Source organism: Physcomitrium patens, chromosome 15, assembly GCF_059467195.1.
Source record: "Physcomitrium patens ecotype Gransden chromosome 15, ASM5946719v1, whole genome shotgun sequence".
NCBI classification, from domain to species: domain Eukaryota; kingdom Viridiplantae; phylum Streptophyta; class Bryopsida; order Funariales; family Funariaceae; genus Physcomitrium; species Physcomitrium patens.
This window is the reverse complement of record NC_143424.1, coordinates 10,358,749-10,385,670: the sequence shown is the minus strand read 5'-3', so window position 1 is coordinate 10,385,670 and position 26,922 is coordinate 10,358,749. Positions and strand designations below refer to the sequence as shown.

Here is a 26,922-nt window from a genome sequence, read left to right as displayed (position 1 = left end):
CTGTTGGAGAAATAGTTTATAAAATGTGTTGCTATATTTTAAAATGCACATCGACAAGGTTACATCCTAACTTTTAAAACAAAAAATAGATATCTATATTTCAGATAAGCAATTAACCAAATATGATGCAAAATGTGATTTAAAAAAACATATATTGTTAGGTTAAATTAATAATTAACAACAATACATCTTTTTTTTAAAATCACAGGTTGTCCATAAAAGAAAAAGGAATTTGTGTCCATTTTTGTGACATCATGTGATGTTTGAAAAGTCATTAAGAAGAATTTAAAAATATGTATTCTTGGGTTGCTATATATATATATATATATGTATATACATACAAAAGTATTGACATAGTTTTCTTTTCTTTTCTTAATAAATTTGAGTTTGTGATTATAGATTGGTAGGAGTATCAAAAGGTTCTTGAGTGACACTTGACAACAATTTTGAAGCACTTAATCTTCATTACAAGGCAAAAGGTATAAGTTTGCAACTAGTGTTTGTGATTTAGGGACAATGATCTTTGCAATAAATAAATCATCATAGTAGAGAATTTGTTTATAACTAAAAATGAGATAATTTTTTTCAAGATAGTCTTTTGTAAAAAGTGTCCGCCTTTAAATCATGCAATGAAAGTTAAATTATAGACTCTCTAGTACATACTCTTTAGCTTTGTATCTATTGATTTAATATGACACAATAATAAACAATAGAATAAACTTTAAGTCCACATTGATGATTTTGGTTATGTTGATATTAAACCGAACTAACACCATAATATTGGTATTGAATGTGTGTGTGTATATATATAAATATATATATATATATATGTATACACATACAAACATTCACATGAATTTTACACTCTTTAGCAAAAAGATTATTTTGAACACATAAATTAACATCAATATGGATAATACAACATAGTCTTTGAAAACTGGATCGATATTCAAATTTTTTTTATTTTTTAATTTAACACGGACATCAAAAAAATAATAGATGAAATATACATGCTCAAATATTTCATTTGAAGAAATATATATATATATATATATACATACTCACACACAACACACAGATATATGCAGACATATAATTTAATTAACAATACAACATTGTTTTTTTGCTTAGGTTATTTTTCAGTTAATGTTTTAAATTCATCCAGATATATCACCTTGAAATTTAAACCTGTGGATGTTTCTAAGGTTGAGGAATATTTGAGCAAAAAAACAGTTAAAATCATTGGTGAGCCACAAACCCAAATACACGAATTCTCCGTTTTATGGTAAAGCTGGTGTGAGCGCAAACATGAGAGGAAGACAGTTTCACGCAGAATTTGTCATTCTTCCAGGGGCAAGGGTTCCCGGCGAGCATAAACCCTAAATTTCTTAAACCCTAAATCTTCAAACTTTTGGAGGTTAAACTTCAAGCTGGTCTGAGTTCTTTGGTTTTGGTGGAGTTTGTGCTGGTAGGTGTTTCGTACAGTAGTTTGTATTCTGCGGTTGTTGGAGGACTCTAGTTGCGGAGTTCTGGGTAGTAGCATAATCTGTGAAAATGCGTCCTTTGGATGAACCTGAGATGACGCAAGTGTTGGAAAAGTTGCATAAATTTGTAGGAAGTAATCTCAAGCATGTGTTGGAGAGGCCGTCGCACGAAGGGCCGGATGGGAAAGGAGGGTACGTCTTTCGTTTACACAAGCAGAGGTGTTACTACGTAAGCGATGCACTAGTGCGGCGGGCCACAAATGTAGGGCGGGATAAGCTGTTTGGGCTGGGTACGTGCTTGGGCAAATTCACCAAAAGCGGCAAGTTCCGTCTCACAGTGACGTGCTTGGATCTTATCGCCGCACATGCGAAGCATAAGATATGGCTCAAACCATCTGCGGAAATGTCATTTTTGTATGGAAATCACGTACTCAAGAGCGGTTTGGGGAGGATTACAGATAATACTCAACAGTATCAAGGAGTTGTAATTTATTCTATGTCTGACGTACCGCTAGGTTTTGGAGTAGCGGCGAAGTCTACCCAGGATTGCAGGAAGTTGGATCCGAATGATATTGTCGCTTTGCATCAAGCTGACCTAGGGGAGTATTTGCGCATGGAGGATGAGCTGTAGGTTGCTTCGTAATCGAAGAGGCAGAAAACAGCGTTTGTATGCTGAACACCAATAGGTAGCCATAACCTTGGGGGATCAGGTTCAACTAGAGAAGCTATGTCACATTTTTCTTCTGTGGAATTAGTTCTTAGCAGTCATGGGCATGATATGAATTCTTCGGCTTTGGAATCTACCTGGTTGAGAATTGATCATACGCAGAATGCGATTGTTGTAAAACTTAAGCAATAGCAAAAGAGACTTGCCCTCAGATTCTCAAATAGTGCCAACAGCGTTGTGATGAACGACTGCCCTCTTTTAGGTCTTCTGTTTAGCAATTATTTTGTGCAATACAAGTACGCGTAACCATTGTTATTTGGGATCCATGCATGCTCTATTGGTGTCATGAACTTCTACTACAATGTTCCATCAACACGTACACACCCATTATTTAGAAACTAAGCCCATTGCTGGAGCCCATCCACGATGTGTTTCTGAGCATCTGTTGGTGATAGACTGACAATGTAGCAAATTCCTTTCAACAACCTGGTGCCATTAGAACCTGGTTAGCTACAAAATCTTCGAGGCACAATTTGATGTGCAGTTTCTGAATTGAAGTGTTGTCTCCAATAACATATTAAATCCAAACTTTCTCCTTACAGCTTCAAAATTCACACTCCGAGGATAATAGAATGCCTTTTAAACTTCCTCATTAGTACAGTTCATCTTTTTATTGAGTTTTCAAGCCTATTAATTGCACAATTAAACTTAAATGAATGTACATATTATTTATGTATTTATTTATGTTTTACATCAATGAATAATTACTTAGAATATTAAACAATATATTTATCTTTTTACCAATTCAAAAACATATTATACTATTGTAACATGCAATTTTCTAGCATATTTTAGTTTATCCTAATTTTTATGAATCTTATATATATATATATATATATAAATTCTTATATTATCTTTTCAAATCAAAGTAATAAATGGATATCATTGTTTGTTGATTTTGGAATGTCTTTCTTTAAAGTTTATTTTATTTTATTTTATATTTTAAAAGTAATATTTGAATCATAAACTTCTTCTAAATAAAAGTCATAAGTCTAATTGTACATCCTCTGTTTAAAAAACAAAACAAAACAAAAATCTTCAATAGATAATTTATCATTTTTTTGAAAATTTGCTTATATTAGATGGTCTTTATGTATATTCTTACTATTGTTATTAGCTTTAATCTTAACAAAATTCACTACCAAATGCATTGGTAATAAAGAAAACAATCTTTGATTAACAATCTTCTTAAATATACTATTTTGCCATTTATAATAATTATTGATTATAATTAATTATAAATTTAAATATTTTAATTAAAAGATGAATACAATTTAGACATTGGCCAAGCAATTTTGTGTTTTGCATTTAAACATAAATAAATTTTCTAAAGATTGTATCACCAAACTAATCTCTTTTTTATTGAGATTTTTTATAATATTCTTAATAATGCAACATCTAAAGACCTTTTTTAATTATAGAATTTTAAATTTATTATCTACCATCTTATTTTAGTATTATCTATTAATTTAAGTCTCTTATTATAATTAGTAAAAACTTTGTTTTTAGTTTTAATTATTTTAATTTTTAAGAAATAAGAAAATAAATAAAAACATCATGAAATTTTTTGTTCATAACTTTTTTAGTATTGTATTATAACTAAATGTAGTTTTTTCTTTTTTTTTCTTTTTTTTTCTTTTTTATTTTCTAAAATAAAAAAATATAATAAAACCATATCCTAATTAGATTGGGTGTTCAAGGTAAGGTTTTGCAATTACACCTCTAAATCCAACTTGCATAAATATTGCTAGTAAATTATTATTTGAATGGGTTGAGTCTAAAACAAAGAATTTTTCTCTTTATCTATTATGTGTATGCTACCCTTTAGCTTATGGACAATAGGCAAATAAAAAACAAAAGACAAAATTCTTTCTAAAATAAATATTTCTATTGTTTTATCTAAAACATGAATTAGAGATGTTCTTTCTATAATTGAAGAAGTGCTCCTTACCTAAGAAGTTCCAAGTTTAGATTTGGATGATTGTATTTGCTACTATTGATTCCATGCAATGATCTTGTTATTCTATTGTATTGTTTTTTAATTTATGGTTTTTATATAGACCACTATCACTCTTGTACTACCTTTCTTTTGGCAAACCTCATCACCTTTGAACTATGGACCATTTAATATAGATCATTTCATTTAGCTAGTACACTAAAATAATAATAATAATAAATGGATTGCACATAATTTGATTAAGCATTATTTTCATTTATTTATCTTCTCTAATATATAATTTAGAGATTGATTTTTGGTGGCCAGTGAAAATGAGATGCAAACATGGCTACAAAAGGAAATAATAAAGAATCTTTTAGTGCATTTATTGCTACAAATCCAGATTGCAAATTAAGTGGTTTGAAGATAGCAATTTTGACATGAATTCGTCAACAGATAGTTTGGTTTGTGACAACTATTGTTTCTTTTGTTATTTGCAGGATATACTTGCTCAGCATTCAGCCCAATGTCACTTCTTTTGCACTTATACTGGTTTTTGGTTGTAACATGCAGGCATGACGATGAGAACGTAGTAGATTCAAAGTTGCTGAGCAATTGCAATTGAAGCCACATCAATGACTCCTTTCAAGGTTTTATTTCCTCGCAAAGCTCTACATAATGTTACTCTCGGATGCCAACTTCAGCCATGTCAAAGCATGCGCTTCCAGGAGAATTTGAGCGTCAAATTAGTGACGTACATGAACATTGTACATCTGCATAGTCTAGGTGAGATTTCTGTGTCGAATTATTTACTGGAAATTTTACTCTATATTCCAATTCATTGTCGGCTTGATTTACTGAACCCTTCGGGTTGAACATGTTTTTGCACAAGGAAAGTTCTATGAGGTTTGTGAAATATCGAGTAAATCGTTGGTCTTTGCTCTTGTTCAGGAAGAACGTGGTGTCTAGTTGCATGGATGCTTACTTTCAGCAGCCAAGAGGTCTCGTTGGATTCCTGTACGGGTCGAACAGCCCAGTGCCGGCTGGTTCGGGTTTCAAACTGCAGCTCATGGGGCTGGTTATGTTGGTGATGAACCCATACGCGTTCCAGCAGCTGATGTCAGCTGTGCTTTTATCTTTATTGGACTCGGTCGTTACTGTAATGTTCTGGAGAACTACATTTCTGCATGGCACATGCTCACTACACTTGATGTCCACAGCCATCATCGAAGATGATCTCCCCGTGATGTTGGCAATAATAATTTCTGAGATAGCAACAGCAGACGTCTGCAGAAAATTCCCATGAGTTGACATGAGGTGCTTAGGAAGGTCATTGCATCTGTTGCCATAACCGGTTCATGAAGCGATCCCTTGTACTACATTACGCAGAAGTTTCAAGAAATCTTAGATTCTTATTTTACGTCAGGTTCCTTCATGAGTCTGGTTGATTAATACTTTAAAAGAACCTCAAACAATTTCATATATAAAGGTGGTTTAACTGTCAGCACCTCGTTTGCACAAGGAGTGGCAGAATCACAGTAGTATTGATCGATAACCACCGGCTTCTCGACTTTGTTCATTTTAGCATTCAGGAACATTATACCATGGGCGTGACCTGAACCCCCCTGAGTCACCAAGAAACAAAGGGAAACGTCCAATCATTTAGTTGGGATAAAGGTTGACTACCGAAAATAGCTTTCAAGTGCAGAGTCTATTAACACACTCTTCATCTCTGAGTCATTAAAATTTCAGGGATAACTAAGATCCGGAGGGAACAAAATCTTGGTGTACACTTGAAACAATACCGCTGAATAGACAACGAAAGTACCTGCCATGACTTTATTCGAAAGCCGTTGGTGGTGCGGTCAAACGTTGCTCGGTCGACCTTGATACCCCAAACACAGGCCTTCGACCTCGATTTTCCTAAGCTCCCAACACTGCACTCAGAGGCACATTAACTACTTAGCACGATCATTTTCTCTAAATTTATATGTTTGCGAGTCTCGACCGAAAAAGGTGTCCTCACATGCTTGGTACCCTTTCTATTGTGTGTCTTGAAGTTTCACGTCATGGGTTTCCAGCAGTACAATTTAAGCTTGTCGAGTTAAATCTGGATCTTCATATTCAATAAGTTTGGTGATTCAAACGCTCTCCGAAAGTAGAGAACTCTAAAACTCACAATTTTTGGATGTCTTGCCTAGCGTACCTGATACCGTGACCAGGCCCGCACTCAATGTCCTCGATTAGCACCAGGGACGATCCAGTCTGGATGGAGACGCAATCATCACCTGCAAGCTCATGTGCTTATAAATTGTATCTTTTGTAACTGGAGCGAATGTATGTAGAAAGCCTCTACCGAACTGTCTATACTTCGTTTTCTTATTGCAACCACTTTTGCACAAAGCACCTTTTCCAGAGGTTAATTCGTTCAGAAACGTATAGAGAAGGCTAAGTGATCACTGAAGGCGAAGATTCACATGAAAAAAAATTAATTGCAATTTATCATTCCCACAAGGACCTCGCTTCGTGGAAGAATTCCAGATAACGATGTGTGCAAATCTCTCTGGTCAAGTCTCTCTCTAGACTTTATATCTACTTTGGCTCGTTCGATATGTAACGTCTTCTAAATTCTTGGGAGCTAATGCACCAAGCCGATGTTTGTGGAGGAATTATTGAAAGTTTTTGTGATAACCACAACGGAAAAAATTGGAAATGAATTAAACGATCCGAACAGAGAGGAATAGTTCTCACTTATTATGAATATCATGGATTACTTTTGATTGAAGTGGGTCTTTATCGTTGTGGAGACAAAAGACTAGATCCGCAGTTTGTTGCACCCGTGTGGACATCACAGGTTAATACTGCTGAACATCAAAAAAATGCGGGGCTGGAAACGTGTTCATAGTGACTGTGGTTGGTTCTAAGATGGTGTACCTGTGCGGATCCTGCAGTTCAAGATAAAGACATTCTGGCAGTCTTTGAGGTGGATCCCATCAGTGTTGGGACTGTTTCTGGGGGCCGTGATTAGCAATCCTGTGGCGCGTACGCCGTCGCAGTTCGTGAATGTAAGATGAAACTTCGGACTGTCTCGGATCCTTAAATTGCTAACACGAACATTCACACAGTTCTGAAAAACTAACCCCTGTAGTTGCAAATTTCAACAGATTTTATCGTTCAGCAACGTTTGACACTAGTTTACTCATCCATTTTCATAGTGATTAAACTCATTCTAGACTTTCAGTGGGTATTTATGTCTGATAGAGTGCCACTTACGGTTAAAAAGAACACAATGAATCTGTACCACATTCCTGGTCATTTCAACCTAATTGAGCCACGAGTTTCAGTAATCAATTGTCCTCCGCAAAACTATAACTGAGCTTGCCAACTTCAAGATAAAACAGGGCACTCACGTTGGGGGGCTCTTTGGATCCTGGATTGCATCTCTGCACGTACGAGAATTCAACTGGCCTGTGATTAGGTTGGACAAGAGCCATGGAACATGAAACTAGTCTAGTCTTTCAGATTGACATAAAACTCCTTACGATTCCGACACCAGGTTTTCCCACTGACCTTCCGACAAAGCCAACTGTCAAAAAGGCTTCTCAGAAAGCGCACCTTCATGGTGGGTCTGCAAACTTGGCTCCACCACCGACGGCCCTTACCGTTGATCACTCCATTCCCCACTAATGCGAAGTCTCGAAGGTTCTTGAATTCCAGCCAGGCCTTATGATCCCCAGTCCCGGATCCCGGTCCTTCCATGGCCACGATTGTACCCTCCACCTGATTCAAACAACTTCCAGCATACTCATGTGCTTCATTAAGCCTTCTTTACTCTCCATCTAATTTCTAGCGAAAAATACGAGACAACTCAAATAAATGGATCAAGATTTTCTGAATGACCTTTGCAACGACGTACATTTGCACAGACAACGACACAAACTAGGGACACCCGCCAGGAGCACCGATTCAGAATTGCGACTGACATCTCCAAGACTGTTTTCACCAGCAAATTCGCTACCAATTCAAAGTCTCAAGGCTAAGATGCAGACAATGTCAACACTGCCCCACTATGTACCTTGAGTTGGAGTTTAGATGCACAGGGGCCCGCAAAGACAATGGGCCTCAACGAAAACTTCCTTCCTGCTGGCACTAAAACCACAGCTGATGGAATTCGGCACGCGTGCAGCCATGCTCTTTGAAATGCCTACACAAACACACACACACACACTTTCACATCAGTACCCATTTTCTTAATCCTCCTTTTTCGCAATTCAAATCACGTCTCCACAAACAACAACAACAACAACAACATCCCTAGTCTACTTCAAAATCAAAATTGCACTACTGCCAGTTTCCATCAATTTGTACATAAGCAACTATAAATTGCCAAGTCAAAAAATCAAGTCTACCTCTCCATCATCTGTCCTGCCATCACCAACAGCACCCTCCATCATGACATTGAACACTTCTCCAATACCATGAACATTATTACTACTACTACTACTACTCAGAGCCCCTCCTGAAGCTCTCATGCTGAAGAAGGTGCTCAACATACAGAAAACAAGCATGTAACCCATCTTCCCCTAATCAATCTCTACCTCCCTTGATCCCTAAACTTCTCACTAAACTGCTTCTTCTTCTTCTTCTTCTTCTTCTTCACAGCAAAATGCATCACTATGAGCACAATTTCGATTTGTAACTAGAGCTCCTACTTTATAAGAAAGAGGGAGAGATGAAAATGGGGACCCATCCACTTGTGGGTATTGTCTGTTACAATTTTGAAAGTTGCCCTTTCTCCCTCCTTTGCAAATGCAGGTGATCAGTTGATCAACTGCCATCACCATTCATCCATGGAAATGGATTCATGTCAGTTTTTGTTTTTTTTGTTTTTTTTGGGTGTGTGTGTGTGTGTTTTGCTTCATGGGAAATGGATATGGAAATGGCCAGCCAGGCTTTGTGAGGCCAAGAGCAGGGATGCTGTTACAATGCCATTGCCAAATTTAAAACTGCATTGTGCATGAAGAAAGGGGCTGCAGTTAAAATTGAAAGCTGTGGTTTGGAAGAAAGGACTGCTGTTACAACACTACAGCTGTTACTTCTTTTTTTTCTTTTTCCTTTTATTATATTTTGTCTATTTTATTTTGGTTGTTTGTTTGTTTGTTTGTTTGTTTGTTTGTTTGTTTGTTTGTTTTTATTTTTTATTTTTTTTTAATTTTCTTGTTCTTTGTTGTCATTTCCTTTGGCACCCCTATGACATGGCTTTCAACTCCATTCATGGTGCACTATTGTCTTGGGTTGATTGGATTGCTGATTTAGAGTTGGATTTTACTATTGCAAGGAATTTTGGAGAGGTTGGTATTGTTTTTTTTTATTGAGAAATTGTTGGATGAGTACACGTAACTTAGTGATTTTTAATTATGTGAAGAAGATATGAAGTATCCATTATTGTGTTGTAGCAACATTAGAATGACTTATTGATTTTAAAATCATTAAAAGAAATACAATAACATTGTGATGTTAAATACTGAAAAATACTTGTTAGTGATAACATTTATCCATGATATATATATATATATATATATATATATATATATTTAATATAAAAAAAAACTCATATTTTATTTTGTATTAAGGAAATTTACATAGTGGTTGAAATGGCAACATGAAAATGTTTCAGTTACAAGTAGAAAGTTTTAAAACAAATTATATATTTTCTTCTTAAACTCTTACAAATGAGAGAAAGCATAATTTATTATTTATATTACATATTCAATATCTTGAATTGAAATAAACTAACGATTTATCTTCTAAATTTTTTAACATAATTTATTTCAATTAATATTTTTATGCATATATAAAACTTATATCATTAATAATATCAAAAATTATTTAAATCAATATAAGTGTTGTGTATTAAAATTTTAATATTTATGTTGTAAATCAAAAAACAAATATGTCTCGAAATTATTTTAAGTTACAGTAGAAAAAGTTAGTCCCAAACGTTTTAAAATTATGTACATAACATTTTTTTAAAGATAAAAAAATAAAACAATCTGGAGCCAATATTTTAAATGAGTATATATATATATATATATATATATATATATTCATTCTAAACCAAATTACGTAATATATCCAAGATTTTTTTCATTTTTATATTTTCATTTATTTATTTTAAAATTAAAAATAAAATTAAAAATACTAGATATAAAAATCTTTTCAGAATGTTACTTGTACAAAATATTCTCTTGATTTAAAATCTGAAAATTTTCTTAAGATCTAATAAAACTCTTTAATATTTTTTTATTTATTTCTTATCCTTATTTTTAAAAAATAAAAAATAAAAAATAATTTTTAAATAACATATCATCTAAATATTATAAAATTTTAATATTATTAATTTTTTATATTTTGATAGATTGGTAAATATTTTTATGTGTGATTAAGTCTTTTTTGTGTTTTTTAAATATAGTATTTTCTTAGCATGATTTTTTATATTATTAAAACATATTAAATCATTAAAAATCTTGTATTTTAATAAAATTATAGTATGTAATTTAAATTTAAATTTCAAGTATTTTGGTTTGACAAAAACTAATAATTTTATCTTCATATTGATAGTTTATAAGATTCTCATTTATAAAGAGTTGTTGTACTATTGTAACACTAACTCCTTGTAAGATTTAAATATAAGATATAATTTAAATCTATCCAAAATTAAATCTATTTTTACATCTTTAAGTTATTTTAAACTTAACTTGGTTGATTCTATTCATATAAATAATTAACATTTGTATTCAAATTATCTGCTACTTTTAAAAAAGTATTAGATAAGATAAAAATAAAAATCATAAAATGTCAATAACAATATTTATCTACATAGTGCATAATCCTTGTCAAACAATTTGATTTTATAATATTGAAGGTAGGCTCAATGTGTATAGATTTTTGATAGAATGATAAAAAATAATTAATTTGATGTATAGAAGAATAATAAAATAAATAATTATGCAAAGATACAATGTTTTCTTAGTAAATATTTTCAATCATAAGTTTTCAATCCAATTAGGGTGAATTTTTAATCACATAGTTGATATTTATTTGTTTTTTGTATAATTTATTACATTATTTTATAAAATATATTTATGTTAATTATATTTTTTATCAAAAATATTTATGATAATAATAGTGGCATGCTTTAGGATCCAAAGTTTAAATATTAAATAGAATTTAGTTAAGGTTAGATTTACATTGAAGATGTAAGTTAGAAATTATGATTTTTAGTTAGAACTTAAGATTTGAGTTGAGGTTAGTAATTTTGAGGCCTTAAAATATATAACTTAGTTGAATTGAAATCTAAAATTAAATGTTGTTTGAATTTATAAGTTTAATATTATAATCAAACAAGGTCAAATCAAAACTAGGTTTGCATTTAGGTATCAGAATCTAATATTGGTATTTTTTGTAATTAGAATTTAAGTTATGAAGTAGGCTTAAAGACTTGTAAATTAGAATTTGTGATTCAACAAAGGATTAAAATTTTAATTTTAATTTCTAAATCATTTGATATTAAATTTGAGTTATATATACTAGATTGAATTAAATTTTTAAGTCTTGAATTTCAAATGAGGATCTGTAACTAGATATTAGATCAAGTTAATTTTTATATTACTATTTAGGATTAGAGTTGAGTTAAGACAGAGTTATAAGTCCTTTTTAGAATTTGAATTAGGATTTGAAGTTAAGATTATGATTAAGTTGGAGTTGCAATGGAATTTAAGATTGTTAATTATAATTAGGATTGAATTAAGATTAAATTTACACTCACAATTCGGAATTTAAATTAGATCCTAAGCTTTATATTTAAGTATAGTATGATATATTTTTGAATATGATTTTAAGGTTAGAATTGAATTTGAAATCAACAGGAGTTAGATTTGCCTATGACCTAAGAATTACATTTGAGAAGAAAATTTTGTATTTGTATTTGAATTTTGTTTGTTTTTTTCTACGTTTTGGTGAGATTTAGAATGGAAGTTGAATTGGAGCTAAATTAGGATTAAAAAATGCAATGAGAATTTGCAACTGAGTTAGGATTAGGTGTTCATTTAATTTAATTTAATGTTTTTTAACTCCATAATTACAATTTGAGTATAGAAGCATAATATATTCACAATTTAGAATACATATAAAAATTTCAAAATAAAACTTTACTTGACTTCAAAAATCCTCATTTATACTTGTGTAATATAGATACAAATTAAAAATTAGCTTGATTGGATTATTGAAACATTTATTTTTGTAGGGTGTAAAAACAAAAACATAACAATAAATAAATAAATAAAATATATTTATTGTCCTTGGATTGAAACAAATAATTTAATCCTTAATATATTTGGACTTTATTACTGACATCTTATTCCACACGTTTTTCTAATAAATTTTATCTGAATTTTGACAATGAAAAAAACGTAATAACTTATAAGTTAGCTTGGCACCTAAAAATGTTACAGCTAAATAGTTTTAATCAATTCATCCAAATCATCCACTTACGTCACTTGAACATTTCACATTCAATACTATCACCCATCAAAACACACATCCCCATCAGTCGAACACCCAATTAAACAAAAAACCAAAAATATTGCCACGAAACTCAATAATATCAACCACGAAACTCACAATACATTGCCAGTCCCAGAAGGGCCTCCACACAAATCCACCACCATCACAATAAATAAATAAATAACTAAAAAAATAATATATTCTCATCTATTTATCCATTTCATTTATTAATAATGTGCACCCACATTCTGGAATATGTATATGTTTTGATAACAAACCCAGTCGTATCTCCTTGGTGTCAGAATGCCCGTTCCCGTGATGGGGACCAGCGCAGCTCTAAAACAGGATCGTGGTTCCCTTGGTTCCCGGCGAGCCCCCCCATGGCCGGCTATGGAGACGGAGCTATAGCAGGCTGTAGCGTGGTGCCTCGACGAGCCACGCCGCAGCGTGGTCGAAATTCGCAACTTTGCCTGCTCATAAAACATAACCCACCATTTGTTTCGTGGTCGCTGAAGACTTGAACAATACCCATGTGACAATTAACACGGCGAGTGCGACTCACGGAGACCCAACAAAATTCGGCTCACCTCACACCCGCACCCCCGCCCCGCCCCGCCCCGACTCCGCAGCAACGCGGACATCTACGCATTGCTGGTAATGGGAAACGGATTTTAGAAACGAATGTTGCTGAAAAATTCCCGAATCTCGAATGTCACATTCCTGCGAAACAACGCGGACATCTACGCATTGCTGGTAATGGGAAATGGATTTTAGAAACGAATGTTGCTGAAAAATTCCCGAATCTCGAATGTCACATTCCTGCGAAACAACGCGAACATCTACGCATTGCTGGTAATGGGAAATGGATTTTAGAAACGAATGTTGCTGAAAAATTCCCGAATCTCGAATGTCACATTCCTGCGAAAGGCACCCAATTGTTTTTGCCTGGTGGTCGAAAGCACGAGCAGCCACGAAACCCGCCTCGCGAGTTGTAGATTTCGGCAGAATGTATGTAGGAGTGGCGTAGTTGTGGGAGTGGAGTTTTGTAGAGTTTCAGCAATCGTCGTCGCCGTCGTCGTCGTCTTCGTCTTGCTGGCACGTCTCAGTTGCTCGAGTGAAGCCACGCAACACGGCTTGAGGAGGGGAGAGGAGGGGAGGAGTGTTGTGGCTCGTGTCATTGCAGGGAAATCTGTTCGCTGTTGGAGGTGTACTACTACGCCACGGCCGGACTAGTCTCGGGCTATTCGCTACTACTGTTTACTAGTCTCCTTACTACGGACACTGAAGTTTTTTTCGTTTTTTTCCTGTTCTCTTGTGTTTTATTTATTTTTCTTTCGGCGTCGGAATTGGCGCAGAATTGCGTTTTTTTTTTATGATTTCCGCGTGGTGTGTGGGAGTTGAAACGGTGTAGCGACTCTTGCGGGGGTTTTTGGCATTCTTTCACAGGTAGTCGATGTCGTTCTAGTTTGTGATGTCGTTCGTAGTGTTTTTATTTATTTATTTATTTATTTTGTATTTTGTATTTTTGTTTTTGTAAGAGCGAGGGAGTACTTTGCTTTGAATTCTGGGTGTGGCTGTAGTTTGTTGCACATTGCTTAACATTTTTATTATTTTGGAATGGGAGCCTGTAGTCGTGTATTTTTGCTGTGGTTGGAGTGGGTTTTATGATACTTGGAGTTGCAGTTGGAGCTAGAGTCTCTGATCACTTTGGAGCTGAGCAAAGTGTTTGGAATGTGGTTTTCTTTATCTAGGGTTTGTAGAAAGGAGGAGCGGGACGTTTTTTTTTTTTTTTTTTTTTTTTTTTTTTTTATAATTTTAATCGCTGGGTTTATTTGCAGTAGGGTGTTGCCGGAATTTGACGTTTGGTCTTTGAGAATGCTGGACAAGAGACCAGAGACTTTCTCGACTTCAATGAAGACATCTTCTGGGGTGAGGACCGTGGAGCATTCCTATGAGCACGATTACAGTCCAAAGGTCCAGGTGAAGTCCTTCATAGAGCCTCAGGATGCTGAAAAGCAAGAAATGTTGCTAAAGCTTCAAGCTGCATTTCCCGGCTTCTCTCCACAGTCTATAGCTGCAGCGCTTGAAGAGGCAGATGCTGACGTTAATGCTGCGGCAGAGCTTTTAGCCACGCGCCAGCCGGAATCGGAAGCAGTAAACTCTACTGGTCTTCAAGGTCGTAAAGGTCCGGTTGCCAACGTCGAGGGAAATGGCTGTAGAAGAATGCCTCGTCCAGATGCTCTCACGGAACCTGATAACCTCATTAGTGGGACCAGTGATCGCCCAAGCTGCTGGACTGGTAGTGTGGTAGTGAGAGAGAATCATGGCGACGAAACGATGGTGGCAAAGAAGACGAAGATGCAGAAGAAGCGAAGAGGTGGAGCAAAACTTGAAGAATTAGAACCAAAAGATGCTGCCGCTCGACGAGCTGTTGAGAAGTTTTTGCTCTCCATGCTTGGTGAAGAGTTCAACATTGGCCAAGCTGTGGTGAGGGATGTTCTAGGTATGTCTATGTAAGGACTGATGTTTGACTATTGTTCATACTATCTTCTTGATAAGTAATGTCTTCGACGAATACCTTCCATTCAGGCTCATGAGCAAACCTTCACGACACACTAGTTAGTTCAAGCATGAGGTTACGTTGACATTGCTAGTTATTTGAACAACTTTTGGGTTGAAGATGAATGCTGTTGTCCTACATAATCTCAAGGAACAATTTTTAAACGTTCTACGTTTGTTCTTTCCCAGATTTTTTCCAGGGTGATACTCAAAAGGTATGTTTTCTCGATTACATTCTCGATTATCTCTGGTGTGTGACTTGAGCCACATAGACAAAGTCTTAGATTCTTACTTTCTGGGTTTTTGTTGAGTGTTGTATAGCCTCGATATTTTCTTCCTCCATGACATGTTTCTGAACTGCGCCGGTTGGATTGCAGAGCCTGGATACGTTGCTGAATATGGCGTCAACTACATCAGGACATGTTTCAAGTAACGACCAGCAAGGGTCAAGCGTCGAGGAATCTTCAATTAGTGCTGATGCCGAGGCGGACGCCATGGACAACTCATTACTTTCCCTAATGGAAGTATTTCCTGATGTAGATCCTGCGCTAGTGGTCATGGCCTTTCAGGTGATTGATCATATTTTTCTCTATAAGTCAAGCATTAACTATTTCTTCTTTGATCGTGATATTTTTTTTCGTATTTTATAAGAGAAGTCGCGACAGTCGTTTTTCCTGGATCATGGTCATTGACACCCTCTTAACCGCTTATGATATTGCCGCAGTTATTTTTCTTACCATCATCCTGTCATGGATACGATAACCTAATCACACCAGCACTTTATACTGAATGAAATGTGACTGTAATTCGCATTGGAAAGTCCTGTTTGTTCGCTTTGTGGGGCACCACCCGTTCAAGGTCATTGGATTGTGGATGTTAAGAAGTATTCTTACAGCTGTCAACCTTTTACGAACAGAAACATAATGGAGATTTGGAGAAAATCTCCAATGCTTTACTTTTGGACGGGCAAGCGGTGCCAGAGCATTCTGGCCACCAGAAAGGACTTGCCAAAGTAGGAGACTCTGACCACTCTGAGAAAAGGGTAAGAACCAACAGTAAGTTAAATCTGAAATAGAGATTCTGTTGTAGTTGCTAGATTCACAGTTACCTCTTTGATGGACTTGAGCAGCAATGAAACACTTCCTCTAACCAATGTTAGTTACTATTAGCTTGCCCCTTTGCAAGTGACAATTACCATCGTTATGAGCATTAAATATCTTTCATCCGGTTTTTCCATTAACTGGGCTTAATTTTGAGTCCACAACCGGTTGGTATTGTGCTACACAGGTTATTCTTGCTCAATTGAATCGATTGTTCCCAGTGGTCGACAGTAACTTCTTGTGGGAGGTTCTGAAAACAACTAATTTTATTTTAAGGTAATTACTTTTTCCCGTTTACTTGATAAACTCGTTGATTGATGTCTTAACTGCCTGCGTTTTATTGATACGGGATGAATAACCGCATGAGTGTTATATCCAAGACTTATTGACACCTGTGTTTAATTTCATGACAGAGATGCACATCAAGTTCTCTTCAGTGCCGGTTTTGCTCCGACATCTGAGCGTTCAGAATGTAGTGTCCCTCAAGCGGTCCAGCGCAAAGTCTTACCTCCTGTTGTGAAAACTTTGCACAAAGATAGTGATAACCAAACTATTTCTACTGAGCCGCGTGTATTACAAGGTGCGTGGGTGAAAATAAAACCACTTGATACACCAGGGAGAAAAAAATTGATAGCTACTGGAGTTGAAGGCGGTGCATTAAGCACAGTAGATTCTGTCAGGAAGAACATAGCGATTCATTCTCATAACTTCGGTAAGCACAGTGTCGGCCTTCGTTCTTATTGGACCACTCCTCTGGACTGGCGATCGATATGTCTGATTTTGTTGATTTTTGGAACTAAGAAAATCTTCACTCATTATCATATTCTCGTTTTTTCAAGCTGTTCATAGTCTTGTCTACTAACTTCAGAATCAATTAGGATCGTGGATTCTGGTGATCCGTTGCAGGTAAACGCTATGTGAATAAGTTTTAGGCATTTGAATTTCAGCGGGTTAGTATTACTGTGCAGAAAAGAGGATATTTCTTTCGTATATTTCTCTGTCTTTTCTAATTTATGACATTGGCTTGGACTTGATAGAAGGCAACGTAGGTGCCGATGATTATAATAGTCATCGCCATTGTGCCAAGGAAAATTGGTCCACAATGCAAAATTATTTCAGAGAGGTATGCTTTTTAATCCGTCTTAGGATATGTTCTTCATTGGAGATCCTACAGTAATTCTACTTGATTATGGTCGCATGTCCGATCAAGGTTACCGTGGTGTACTTCTGTCATACTGGCTCTAACTGTAGTTGCAAGGGCGGAAATACAGTTTCGATACGTCTCACTTGTGTATTATGGGTTACAGGCTGCTTCTGCATATTCTCGAGGACAACGAAGTTATGCTTCTGTTCTATCTGAAAAGGTATTTACTTATTCCTTCATTATGGTCTACGAAAATTGGCCTTGATGTTAGGTAGTCGTCAATTAGGTATTTCATCCCAGGAAGTGGGAAAAGCAACTACTTGTGTGTGCCGTGAACTTGGTATACTGTGCTTCACGGATTTTCCTTTGCAATTAATGTGTTCTTCAAATCGGACCAGAATTTTTGTTTGTTATGCATTCTTGTATGCTAATTCGTTTCTTTATTTTGCTATGTTTCCAGGGGAAGTACCACAAAAAGCTGGCTCAAGAAGCAGATGAACGTGCCAGCTTGCGTATATTTGCCGATAGGTGGGTTGATAGTCTTGATGTAAAAGAATATGCAATAATGAGAAATTTGAAGGCATTATTTATATGAGATTATGTTTTAAACTCCGCATATCCTCGTCAAATATCAGTTCTTCTAAAGTCACATTCTTTCAAGAAGACAGTTCTGCTATTCTCCTTTTTAACACCTGCCTTGGATGAAAATAACGATTCTTATGCTCTCTTCATTGTCGCTGATGGAATCTACCATCAACAGTCACGATCACCTCTTCTGACTTTTTATGCATAGGTTTCCAATAGGCTATATCTTGTATGAGAAAAATTTCAGTCGTGATTATTTATGTGCATGGGAGGAATTCCTCCACTCCTGAATTTCTCGATTTTATATTGCAGGAATAGGAACATTGAAAACAACATTACCATAGATCTCCATAATCAGCACGTGCTTGAGGCCATACAAGTGTTGAAGCTTCACCTTCGATCGCTGTCTCCCATCTTGTGTAAGGTTTAGGTGACAATGCTTCAGCTATTTTACGATTAGTTGATTAGATGGTTAGTGGTTATCACAACTATTCATTCCTTATTGCCTGTTGTTGTGGTCTTTTCTCTTTTTGCAAGTCTGATGTGCAGTGTGCAGCAACCTCTGAAAAGAATTATTTTTGATGGGATAGAGGTTTTGGCTGTCTCAGCTGTGCATACACTAACCGTCATCACTGGATACGGATTCCACAGTAGCGATGGGCGCGGTAGAATCAAATCAGCTGTAAGTTTTTCTCAGCCATTCTAGTGGCCTTCACTCTCACTTTTTGGATTTCTTGATCCCTAAACTAATGCATATTCTGACCAATTATGTTCTATTCCCAGGTGGTAAGCTTCCTGACAAGGAAAGGGATAGATTGGAAAGAATCAAATCCTGGTTGTATTATCATCATGTTGAAGCATGCTCGCAAGATTTTTAAAGATGATGAAAGCTCAAGTGAGTGTTATTGACGGGTTCCTCAATTGCTTGTAATGCTGTACTAGATATATTTGTCTTAAAAGCGCTTTGGAGTGAATGTTTTGGATTATTAAATTTATATCATTTTGATAGACATCGATATTAGTAAAACTGAATGGGTCAGGATAATCAGCATAATCTTCTTAACCAGGTTAGTGCCTGATTCTCTTTATCTAGTTTTTGGAAATCGAGATAGACTTGAAACGGACTTATCCGCCTGTTCAGATGTAAAATTGTGTGATCATTATTGTTCTGTTTCACACTATAGTTATAGGCCGTGACCTTCTTCTTTTATGCTTCCTTGGAACATATTCTATTTGCCGCTGTTTATTTTGAGAATGATTCTACTCAAGGCTACACCCATCACTATGATGAGTTTCAAGTTGATGAGAATATTTTAGAAGGTATCCTTACTAATCTTAGAGTCACTTCATGGGTTTGTGGACCCGAATATTAGCATTCTTTAGTCAGGTATTGGGGTTCTACTTGCCGAAATACTGTTATCTCCATGATATAAGGCTTCAGAAAATGCCCTTGTGGATACTGTGAGGTAAGAGTCATTTTGTTTTCTCTGAAGTAATGTCTCACTATCATGCCTTTCATCTTCTCTGCTATCATTTTTACGTGGATTATTTGTGTTTTGTTTCTCGCTAACCCGCAAAGCATTTCTTCCTTGCTACCATGTTAATTACCACTGCGACCTAAACGATCTCTCTATCAAACCTGAAATAAATCCACAACTATTTCCCATGAGCCTCTATCAGATAATGGAGCTAGTTGTAGAGCACCGTTTGAAGGAACCATCACGGATATGCATGTAATCAAATTGTAAAGCTGCCTTTTCAACTAATACTCTAAACATTCACTACCTTTACCTTATGGCTCAAAATAGTAATGAAATTCTTAGCTTAATCTGTGAAAATGCTTTAGTTTTTGAATTTGAAAGGCAATATAATTCAGCTTAAGACGTTCTATGAACAAATTTTTGCAAGTCTAACTTTTTTTGTATATCATCAAATATATATAATCGTTCTTGATAGTGCCTTGAGTGAAGTTCATGTTGGAGGTTTAGAGCATGGAATTTATGATTGTACAAATGAAGCAACCAATGTTTTCATTTCTAAATAATGTTCACATGAAAGTGTCAAAGACATGTGCATGTAAATCAATAATTATCTATATAAATAGGTAGAAGTATATAGAAGTAAAAGTAAATTAATTTTATAATATCTTCTATGGCAGCTTCTTAGAAGCTCCTGTTAGAGACATAGTCCTTAGAACCTTCTAGAGACAAGTTTCTAGAACCTTTTAGAGACAAGCTTCTAGAACCTTCTAGAAGCAAGTCTCTGGAATCTTCTAGAAGCTTTTTAGTTGGTAGAAGATGTTAGGGACATAGTTCTTAGAACCTTCTAGAAGCAAGTCTCTGAAACCTTCTAGAAGCTTCCTAGTTGGTAGAAGTTGCTTGAGAAGCTTCTTAAATAGGAATATATATTGGAATCAAGGCTGAAGAGTTCTTCAGTCTCGACAACATATCTCTTGGAGCTCTAGCTCACCTCTCTGGTGTTGTTCTTGTATTCATCTGATTAATCTAGTTCTTGCCAATTCTTCTTGAACTTCTTGGTAGATATCAAGTCTGTATTCTGTGTCAGTGACTGTTTGTCGAGACTTCACTCACCTCAGATATCAGAGCTAGTTTCTTCTTTGTTAAAGTGTGGATTACCTCTCTGCTTGGAAGTGTACTAGCACTTTAGAGGTTGTGGATTATCCTCCTCTAAACTGATACTTCTTTTGTTACAATATTGGAGTCTTATTCTTCTTGGAGAGAGTAGATTATCCCTTTTCTTGAAGCTCTTAAAGCATTTTAGAGGTTGCGGAGTACCCTCCTTTAAACCAATATTGTCTTCTTGTAGAGTCATTTCTATCCTTCTCTTAGAATGGTCGGGGGCCAAGACATTAATATGACGGAAAGTTCAGAGTCCAAGTTAGATGCTATCATGAATGCCCTCGCTACGTTATCGCAAAGAATTGCAAAGATTGAAGGAGTCATGGCAAGGCTTCATAATGATGGAACATCTGGGATGGCACAATCTAGGTTGCACCAGCCTCAAACTTCTACACTTGGAGAAACAGCTTTACCTCAGGTTCGACAAGCACCGCTGGTTCTACAACATAACGAACCCCGAGTTAGCCTTCCGGACAAGTTCGATGGTACACGTTCCAAGTTTTGAGGATTCGTCAACCAAATCAAGTTGATAGCAGTTTTACAGCCCGAACGCTATCCAACGGAGGAGTCACATGTTGGGCTTGTTGGAACCTTACTTACAGGACAAGCTCTATCATGGTTTGCTCCTTTATTCGAGAAACGATCTTCCATACTAAACAACTTTGAAACCTTTTTGGAGGCATTTGCGGAAGCATTTGGTGAACACGACAAGGTTCGATGGGCTACAACAAAGATCCGGTCACTACGACAAGGGATGCGTTCTACATCAGTCTATGCATCGGATTTCAGGCAATTAGCATGCGACATCAATTGGGACGAAGAAGCGTTGATGAGTCAATTCTATTGGGGTTTTAAGGGACGATGTGAAGGATTTGCTGTTAACTCTTCCTGATCCGCAAACGCTCAGCGAAGCTATTAGCCAAGCTGTGAAGTGTGATAATCGCCTATTCCAACGTCGCCAAGACCAACGTTCAAGACAACATACGGTTCGCCACATCCCAACTATGTCGGCAAGCAGCGTGAATTCACATTCAGAGGTAGAAGACATGCAAATTGATGCGGTACGTGTCAAATCTCTTACTCTAGAAGAAAAAGAGCGGCGTATGGAAGAAGGTCTATGCTTGTATTGCGGTGAAGAAGGCCACAAAGTTGGAAACTGCCCCAAGAAGCAAAATCGACATATTATCAAGACTAGGGGCGCGTTTATTTAGGAAAACGAGGATGCCCGGCCACAATAGGAACCGTGCGGCTAGAAAGTGAAATATCGCAACAACATCCAGGTTCCTTTCTTTCAGCTCAACCTGCCCTTTGTTTTACAATCCCTTTGCTTATTGGCCCTCAGAAACTGAGAACCTTAGCATTATTAGATTCAGGAGCATCTTCTTGTTTCTTAGACGAAGAATTTGTAAAGCGTCATAAGATCCCTTAAGTACAAAAATCCAAACCTGTCCACGTTGAGGTCATAGATGGACGACCTTTATTGTCTCGTAGTGTCACCCATGAATCAGAACCTATAGAAGTGATGTTTAAGGACCATAGTAGTCATATTATTTTCAATATTATTAGAACCCCATCAAATCTTGTTATTCTTGGTCTTTCCTAGTTGGAAAAGCATAACCCATCCATAGATTGGAAGTTGCGGAAGATGACCCTTCCCACAAAACCACCCAAGAGCAAGCCTAGTAGAAAACCCCGAATAGAGAAATCCTTATTTATTGGAGCAAGAGCATTTATAAGATTGTCCAAGGGAGGCACACCGTTTGTCATTTATGCGGCTCCAACTACCGGGGAGAAGATCTCGACAGCAAGTATACCGGAGCAATATAAGGATTTTAAAGACGTGTTTCAAAAGAAAAATGCCGACATGCTACCGAAACACAGACCATATGATTACGCCATAGACTTACAAGAAGGAGCACAATCGCATTTTGGCCCAATCTACAATCTATCGTAGATGGAGTTGGCGGAGTTGCGGAAGTACATCGACGAGAATCTAGCCAAGAACTTCATCCGTCATTCAAAATCGTCAGCTGGAGCACCCATCTTATTTGTGAAGAAGAAAGATGGCTCGTTGCGGATGTGCGTGGACTATCGAGGCCTCAACAAGGTAACAAAGAAGAATCGTTACCCGTTACCCTTGATTTTTGGTCTCTTAGAACAACTTGGACGTGCAAGGATCTTTACAAAAATTGATCTAAGGGGAGCTTACAACCTCGTACGAATCAAGGAAGGAGATGAGTGGAAGATAGCGTTCCGTACAAGGTATGGCCATTTTGAATATAATGTCATGCCCTTTGGTCTTACCAACGCTCCAGCGGTCTTTCAACATATGATGAATGACATTTTCCGAGAGTACCTTGATAATTTTGTTGTCATCTATTTGGATGATATTTTGATATTCTCCAAAAATGAGGAAGAGCATGAAAAACATGTTCGTTTGGTATTGGAGAAACTTCGCGAGCGAGGACTATATGCCAAGTTGGAGAAGTGTTTATTTCACCAAATAGAGATGGAGTTTTTGGGGTTCGTTACGACTACGGAAGGCTTGAAGATGGACCCCAAGAAGGTGGAAGCAATCGTGTCCTGGGAGATTCCGAAGACGGTTAGAGACGTACAATGATTTCTTGGTTTTGCCAACTTCTATTGGATCTTTATCAAGAATTACTCTCAAGTTGCTGCTCCTCTCACTCAGTTGACATGTAAGGATAAGCTAGAATGGGGACCTCTAGCAGAGAAGGCATTTCAAAACCTGAAGACCGCATTTACTACGGCTCTAATCTTGGTACATCCAGACTTTACAAAGGCCTTCTATTTAGAAATTGATGCTTCGGATTTTGCTTTGGGAGCTGTACTTTCACAAATGGGAGAAGACAAGAAGCTCCATCCAGTTGCATTCTATTCTCGAAAGTTCTCTGTTGCTGAAATCAATTATGAGATCCACGATAAGGAACTTCTTGCTATAGTGGATTCTTTCCAAGAATGGCGTCACTTTCTTGAAGGAGCTGTACATCCAGTGTCCGTATACACAGATCACGAGAATTTGGAGTATTTCATGTCGGCTCGAGTTCTAAATCGACGTCAAGCTCGATGGAGTATGTTGCTATCTAGGTTCGATTTTATTATCACTTATTGACCTGAAAAGCAGCAAGGACTATCTGATGCCTTATCGAGGAAATCGTATCTTGTACCAAAGGCTGGAGAAGCAGCGTTTGATCAACAATGTACGACATTGTTGAAGCCAAAGCAATTTCAGCTTTGCGCTACTATTATGCCAATTGATGCTGACTTCCTGAATCAGGTACGTGCCGTAACCATTGAAGATTCAGTAGCCATTGATATTAAGCAGCGTGCCAATGACGACAAGTTCCAGGTGGAGGGAGATCTTTTACACTTTGAAGAGCGGTTATATATCCCAAAAGGACCAGCACGACTCCGAGTTCTTCAATCTCGCCACGATTTTTTAGCTGCGGGACATTTTGGATTCAACAAGACCTTGGAGCTTATTTCTCGAGATTTTTGGTGGCCCCAAATGTGGAAGGATGTGAAAGATTTTGTCCTCTCCTGCGACATCTGTTCAAGATCCAAGAATCCTCGACATCGCCCTTATGGACTCCTACAGCCATTGCCGATTCCACGTCGACCATGGTCTTTAATTTCCATGGACTTCATCACGGACCTGCCATCATCGAACTCATTTGACAGTATCTTTGTCGTGGTAGATCGGCTTACAAAAATGGCACACTTTGTCCCTTGCAAGAAGACATTGTCCAATGAAGTCACAGCAAGGCTCTTTCTCGATAATGTGTATCGATATCATGGACTATCAGATGATATCGTATCAGATCGAGGAATCCAGTTCGTATCAAAGTTTTGGAGATCTCTTTTTGAGATACTGAAGGTAGATATCAAGCTTTCTTCGGCTTTTCATTCTCAAACGGAACAAATGAACCAAGTCTTGGAACAATACTTACGATGCAGCATCAACTATCAGCAAGACGATTGGACCACATATCTGCCGCTAGCCGAGTTTGCATATAACAACACCCTCCATGCGTCGACTCAATACACACCATTCTTTTCCAACTATGGGTATCATCCAAAGCTTGATTTATTGAGTCCATCAACAAATAACAATCCAGCAACTGAAGGATTTGCGAAACAACTATCAGAGCTTCAAAATACGTTGAAGCTTCAATTACAATCCGCTCAAGAATCCTACAAGGCGTCTGCAAATAGATTTCGGAATCAAGCACCTACTTTCAAAATTGGAGATAAAGCATGGCTTCTTCGACGGAATATCAAGACCAAGCGACCATGTGATAAGTTGGACTATCGAAGATTGGGACCATTTATCATCCAAAAGCAAATCAATCCAGTGGCGTACCGTCTGGAATTACCAGTTTCTATGAAGGTACATCCAGTCTTTCATGTTTCTTTGTTGGAGCCTTATCGAGAGTCATCTTTTCCCGGGAGAGTGCAATGTCCGCCCCCTAGTATTGAGGTCGAGAACCACGAGGAATACGAGGTTGAAAAGGTGCTGGATTCTCGACGAAGGTAGAGCAAGTTGGAGTATCTTGTTCATTGGTGCGGCTACGACATTAATGAGCGAACATGGGAGCCAGCTGAAAATCTCACCAATGCGCCACAAAAGGTACAAGAGTTTCATCAAAAACATCCTCATAAACCTAAGCCGGTTCGACAATAGCTTCTTTTTGAAGCTTGCTCACCTAAGAATATAAGAAAGGGGGAGAGCACCACCAAAATTCGTAGTTGATGTAGTTATTTTCTCCAAGATAAAATAGAATTTTTTCAGGAGCCATAGTTTGGTCTTCCGATATGGATAGCGAAGAGATCGATACTATGCCAGTCAGATTATATCAACCAACTAGTTTACGAAGGCGACCCCGAGATGAAGAACCACCTGCACCATGACGACGACGGAGGATACCAAGTAACCGATCACTGGTGATTGTATTTGAGTCCGAGCCTGCTTACGATGGTCAACCAGAAGGCATATTTGTAGGACAATTTCACAATGAAGACACTGAAGTTCATGCTTGGTCAGAAGTTGAAGAAGTGGGCCACTACCGTTGGCTTCAAGGGCCGATGAACCACTTACCTCGTGAACAACAGTTGGAGTTCATAGCAGACGTTATGCGACAGATCTTCATTTTCTTGCGTTGGTACTGATTGACAACATTGCTCCTCAGAGACCTCGAAGCTAAAGGAGGGAGTGATGTTAGGGACATAGTCCTTAGAACCTTCTAGAGACAAGTTTCTAGAACCTTCTAGAGACAAGTTTCTAGAACCTTTTAGAGACAAGTTTTTAGAACCTTCTAGAGACAAGCTTCTAGAACCTTCTAGAAGCAAGTCTCTGGAACCTTCTAGAAGCTTCTTAGTTGATAGAAGATATTAGGGACATAGTCCTTAGAACCTTCTAGAGATAAGTTTTTAGAACCTTCTAGAAGCAAGTCTCTGGAACCTTCTAGAAGCTTCTTAGTTGGTAGAAGTTGCTTGAGAAGCTTCTTAAATAGGAGTATATATTGGAATCGAGGCTGAAGAGTTCTTCAGTCTCGACAACACATCTCTTGGAGCTCTAGCTCACCTCTCTGGTGTTGTTCTTGTATTCATCTGATTAATCTAGTTCTTGCCAGTTCTTCTTGAACTTCTTGGTAGATATCAAGTCTGTATTCTGTGTCCTTGACAGCTCCATAGATGCTACTTTGATTTGATAGGTATCTTTAATTGATTTTTTGGATTAGAAACATGGTTAATAAGTTAGTCATGTGTCGCACATGTTGTTAGTTTGAAGACCAAGCTAACTATATAGCCTACTCGTAGAAAAACTTACCTTGTAAGTCAAGGCATGTATCCTATAAAGTCAGCACATATTGGAGGTCCTATAGAACATCATCACATAGCCCCTAGTTAGATAGTATATATAGAGACAAGAGTGAAGCTCTCTTCACTCTTAATTCCTTTCTTGCTTCTAGTCTAGTTTCAAGAGTCTCAAGTTTTCTTGTCTTTTGACAATAAGCCTTCCTAATTTCTTTTAATATACGTACTTCTTTATTTCTATTTTGTCACTCTTTCTTTGATATGGATTTCATTGGTTTGTACTTCATCTTTTAGTTCATGTCCTTGATAAATTGATAAGAATACACTTACAATATCAGAGCTTTT

The 26,922-nt window shown here is 36.8% G+C and overlaps 3 protein-coding genes across 11 annotated transcripts; 2 read left to right on the top strand and 1 right to left on the bottom strand.

Moving 5' to 3' along the window:
* The first annotated feature begins 1,328 nt into the window (after positions 1–1,328).
* LOC112292161 (uncharacterized) lies at positions 1,329–2,475 on the top strand. Its single transcript, XM_024540356.3, has one exon. The coding sequence runs from the start codon at positions 1,555–1,557 to the stop codon at positions 2,113–2,115; it is 561 nt and encodes a 186-aa protein (XP_024396124.1). The 5' UTR covers positions 1,329–1,554; the 3' UTR covers positions 2,116–2,475.
* Positions 2,476–4,751: 2,276 nt separating this feature from the next.
* On the bottom strand, positions 4,752–8,859 carry LOC112292303 (polygalacturonase). The gene is made up of 9 exons (XM_024540637.3): positions 8,557–8,859; positions 8,223–8,351; positions 7,763–7,927; positions 7,558–7,590; positions 7,082–7,289; positions 6,354–6,435; positions 5,976–6,084; positions 5,656–5,772; positions 4,752–5,434 (listed from the first exon to the last, which is right to left on the bottom strand). Exons 1-9 carry the CDS (start codon positions 8,722–8,724, stop codon positions 5,135–5,137), a joined length of 1,311 nt encoding a protein of 436 aa, XP_024396405.1. The 5' UTR covers positions 8,725–8,859; the 3' UTR covers positions 4,752–5,134.
* A 4,717-nt stretch (positions 8,860–13,576) lies between these two features.
* On the top strand, positions 13,577–19,310 carry LOC112292753 (SMR domain-containing protein At5g58720). Of its 9 annotated transcripts, none has more exons than XR_016506715.1 (13): positions 13,577–13,917; positions 14,551–15,215; positions 15,461–15,486; positions 15,649–15,840; positions 16,188–16,313; positions 16,559–16,647; positions 16,785–17,083; positions 17,409–17,494; positions 17,679–17,735; positions 17,976–18,043; positions 18,413–18,519; positions 18,691–18,782; positions 18,884–19,310. XR_016506715.1 is itself a non-coding variant. In XM_090256408.1 (13 exons), the coding sequence occupies exons 1-13, from the start codon at positions 13,592–13,594 to the stop codon at positions 19,007–19,009; spliced, it is 2,238 nt and encodes a 745-aa protein (XP_090112534.1). In that variant the 5' UTR covers positions 13,577–13,591; the 3' UTR covers positions 19,010–19,310. The 9 variants fall into 9 exon arrangements, 4 of the variants coding, with proteins under 4 accessions (XP_090112534.1, XP_090112533.1, XP_024397321.1 ...); XR_016506714.1 differs by having other exon boundaries at positions 18,413–18,524; positions 18,709–18,782; XR_016506713.1 differs by having other exon boundaries at positions 18,413–18,524.
* Positions 19,311–26,922: the final 7,612 nt, after the last annotated feature.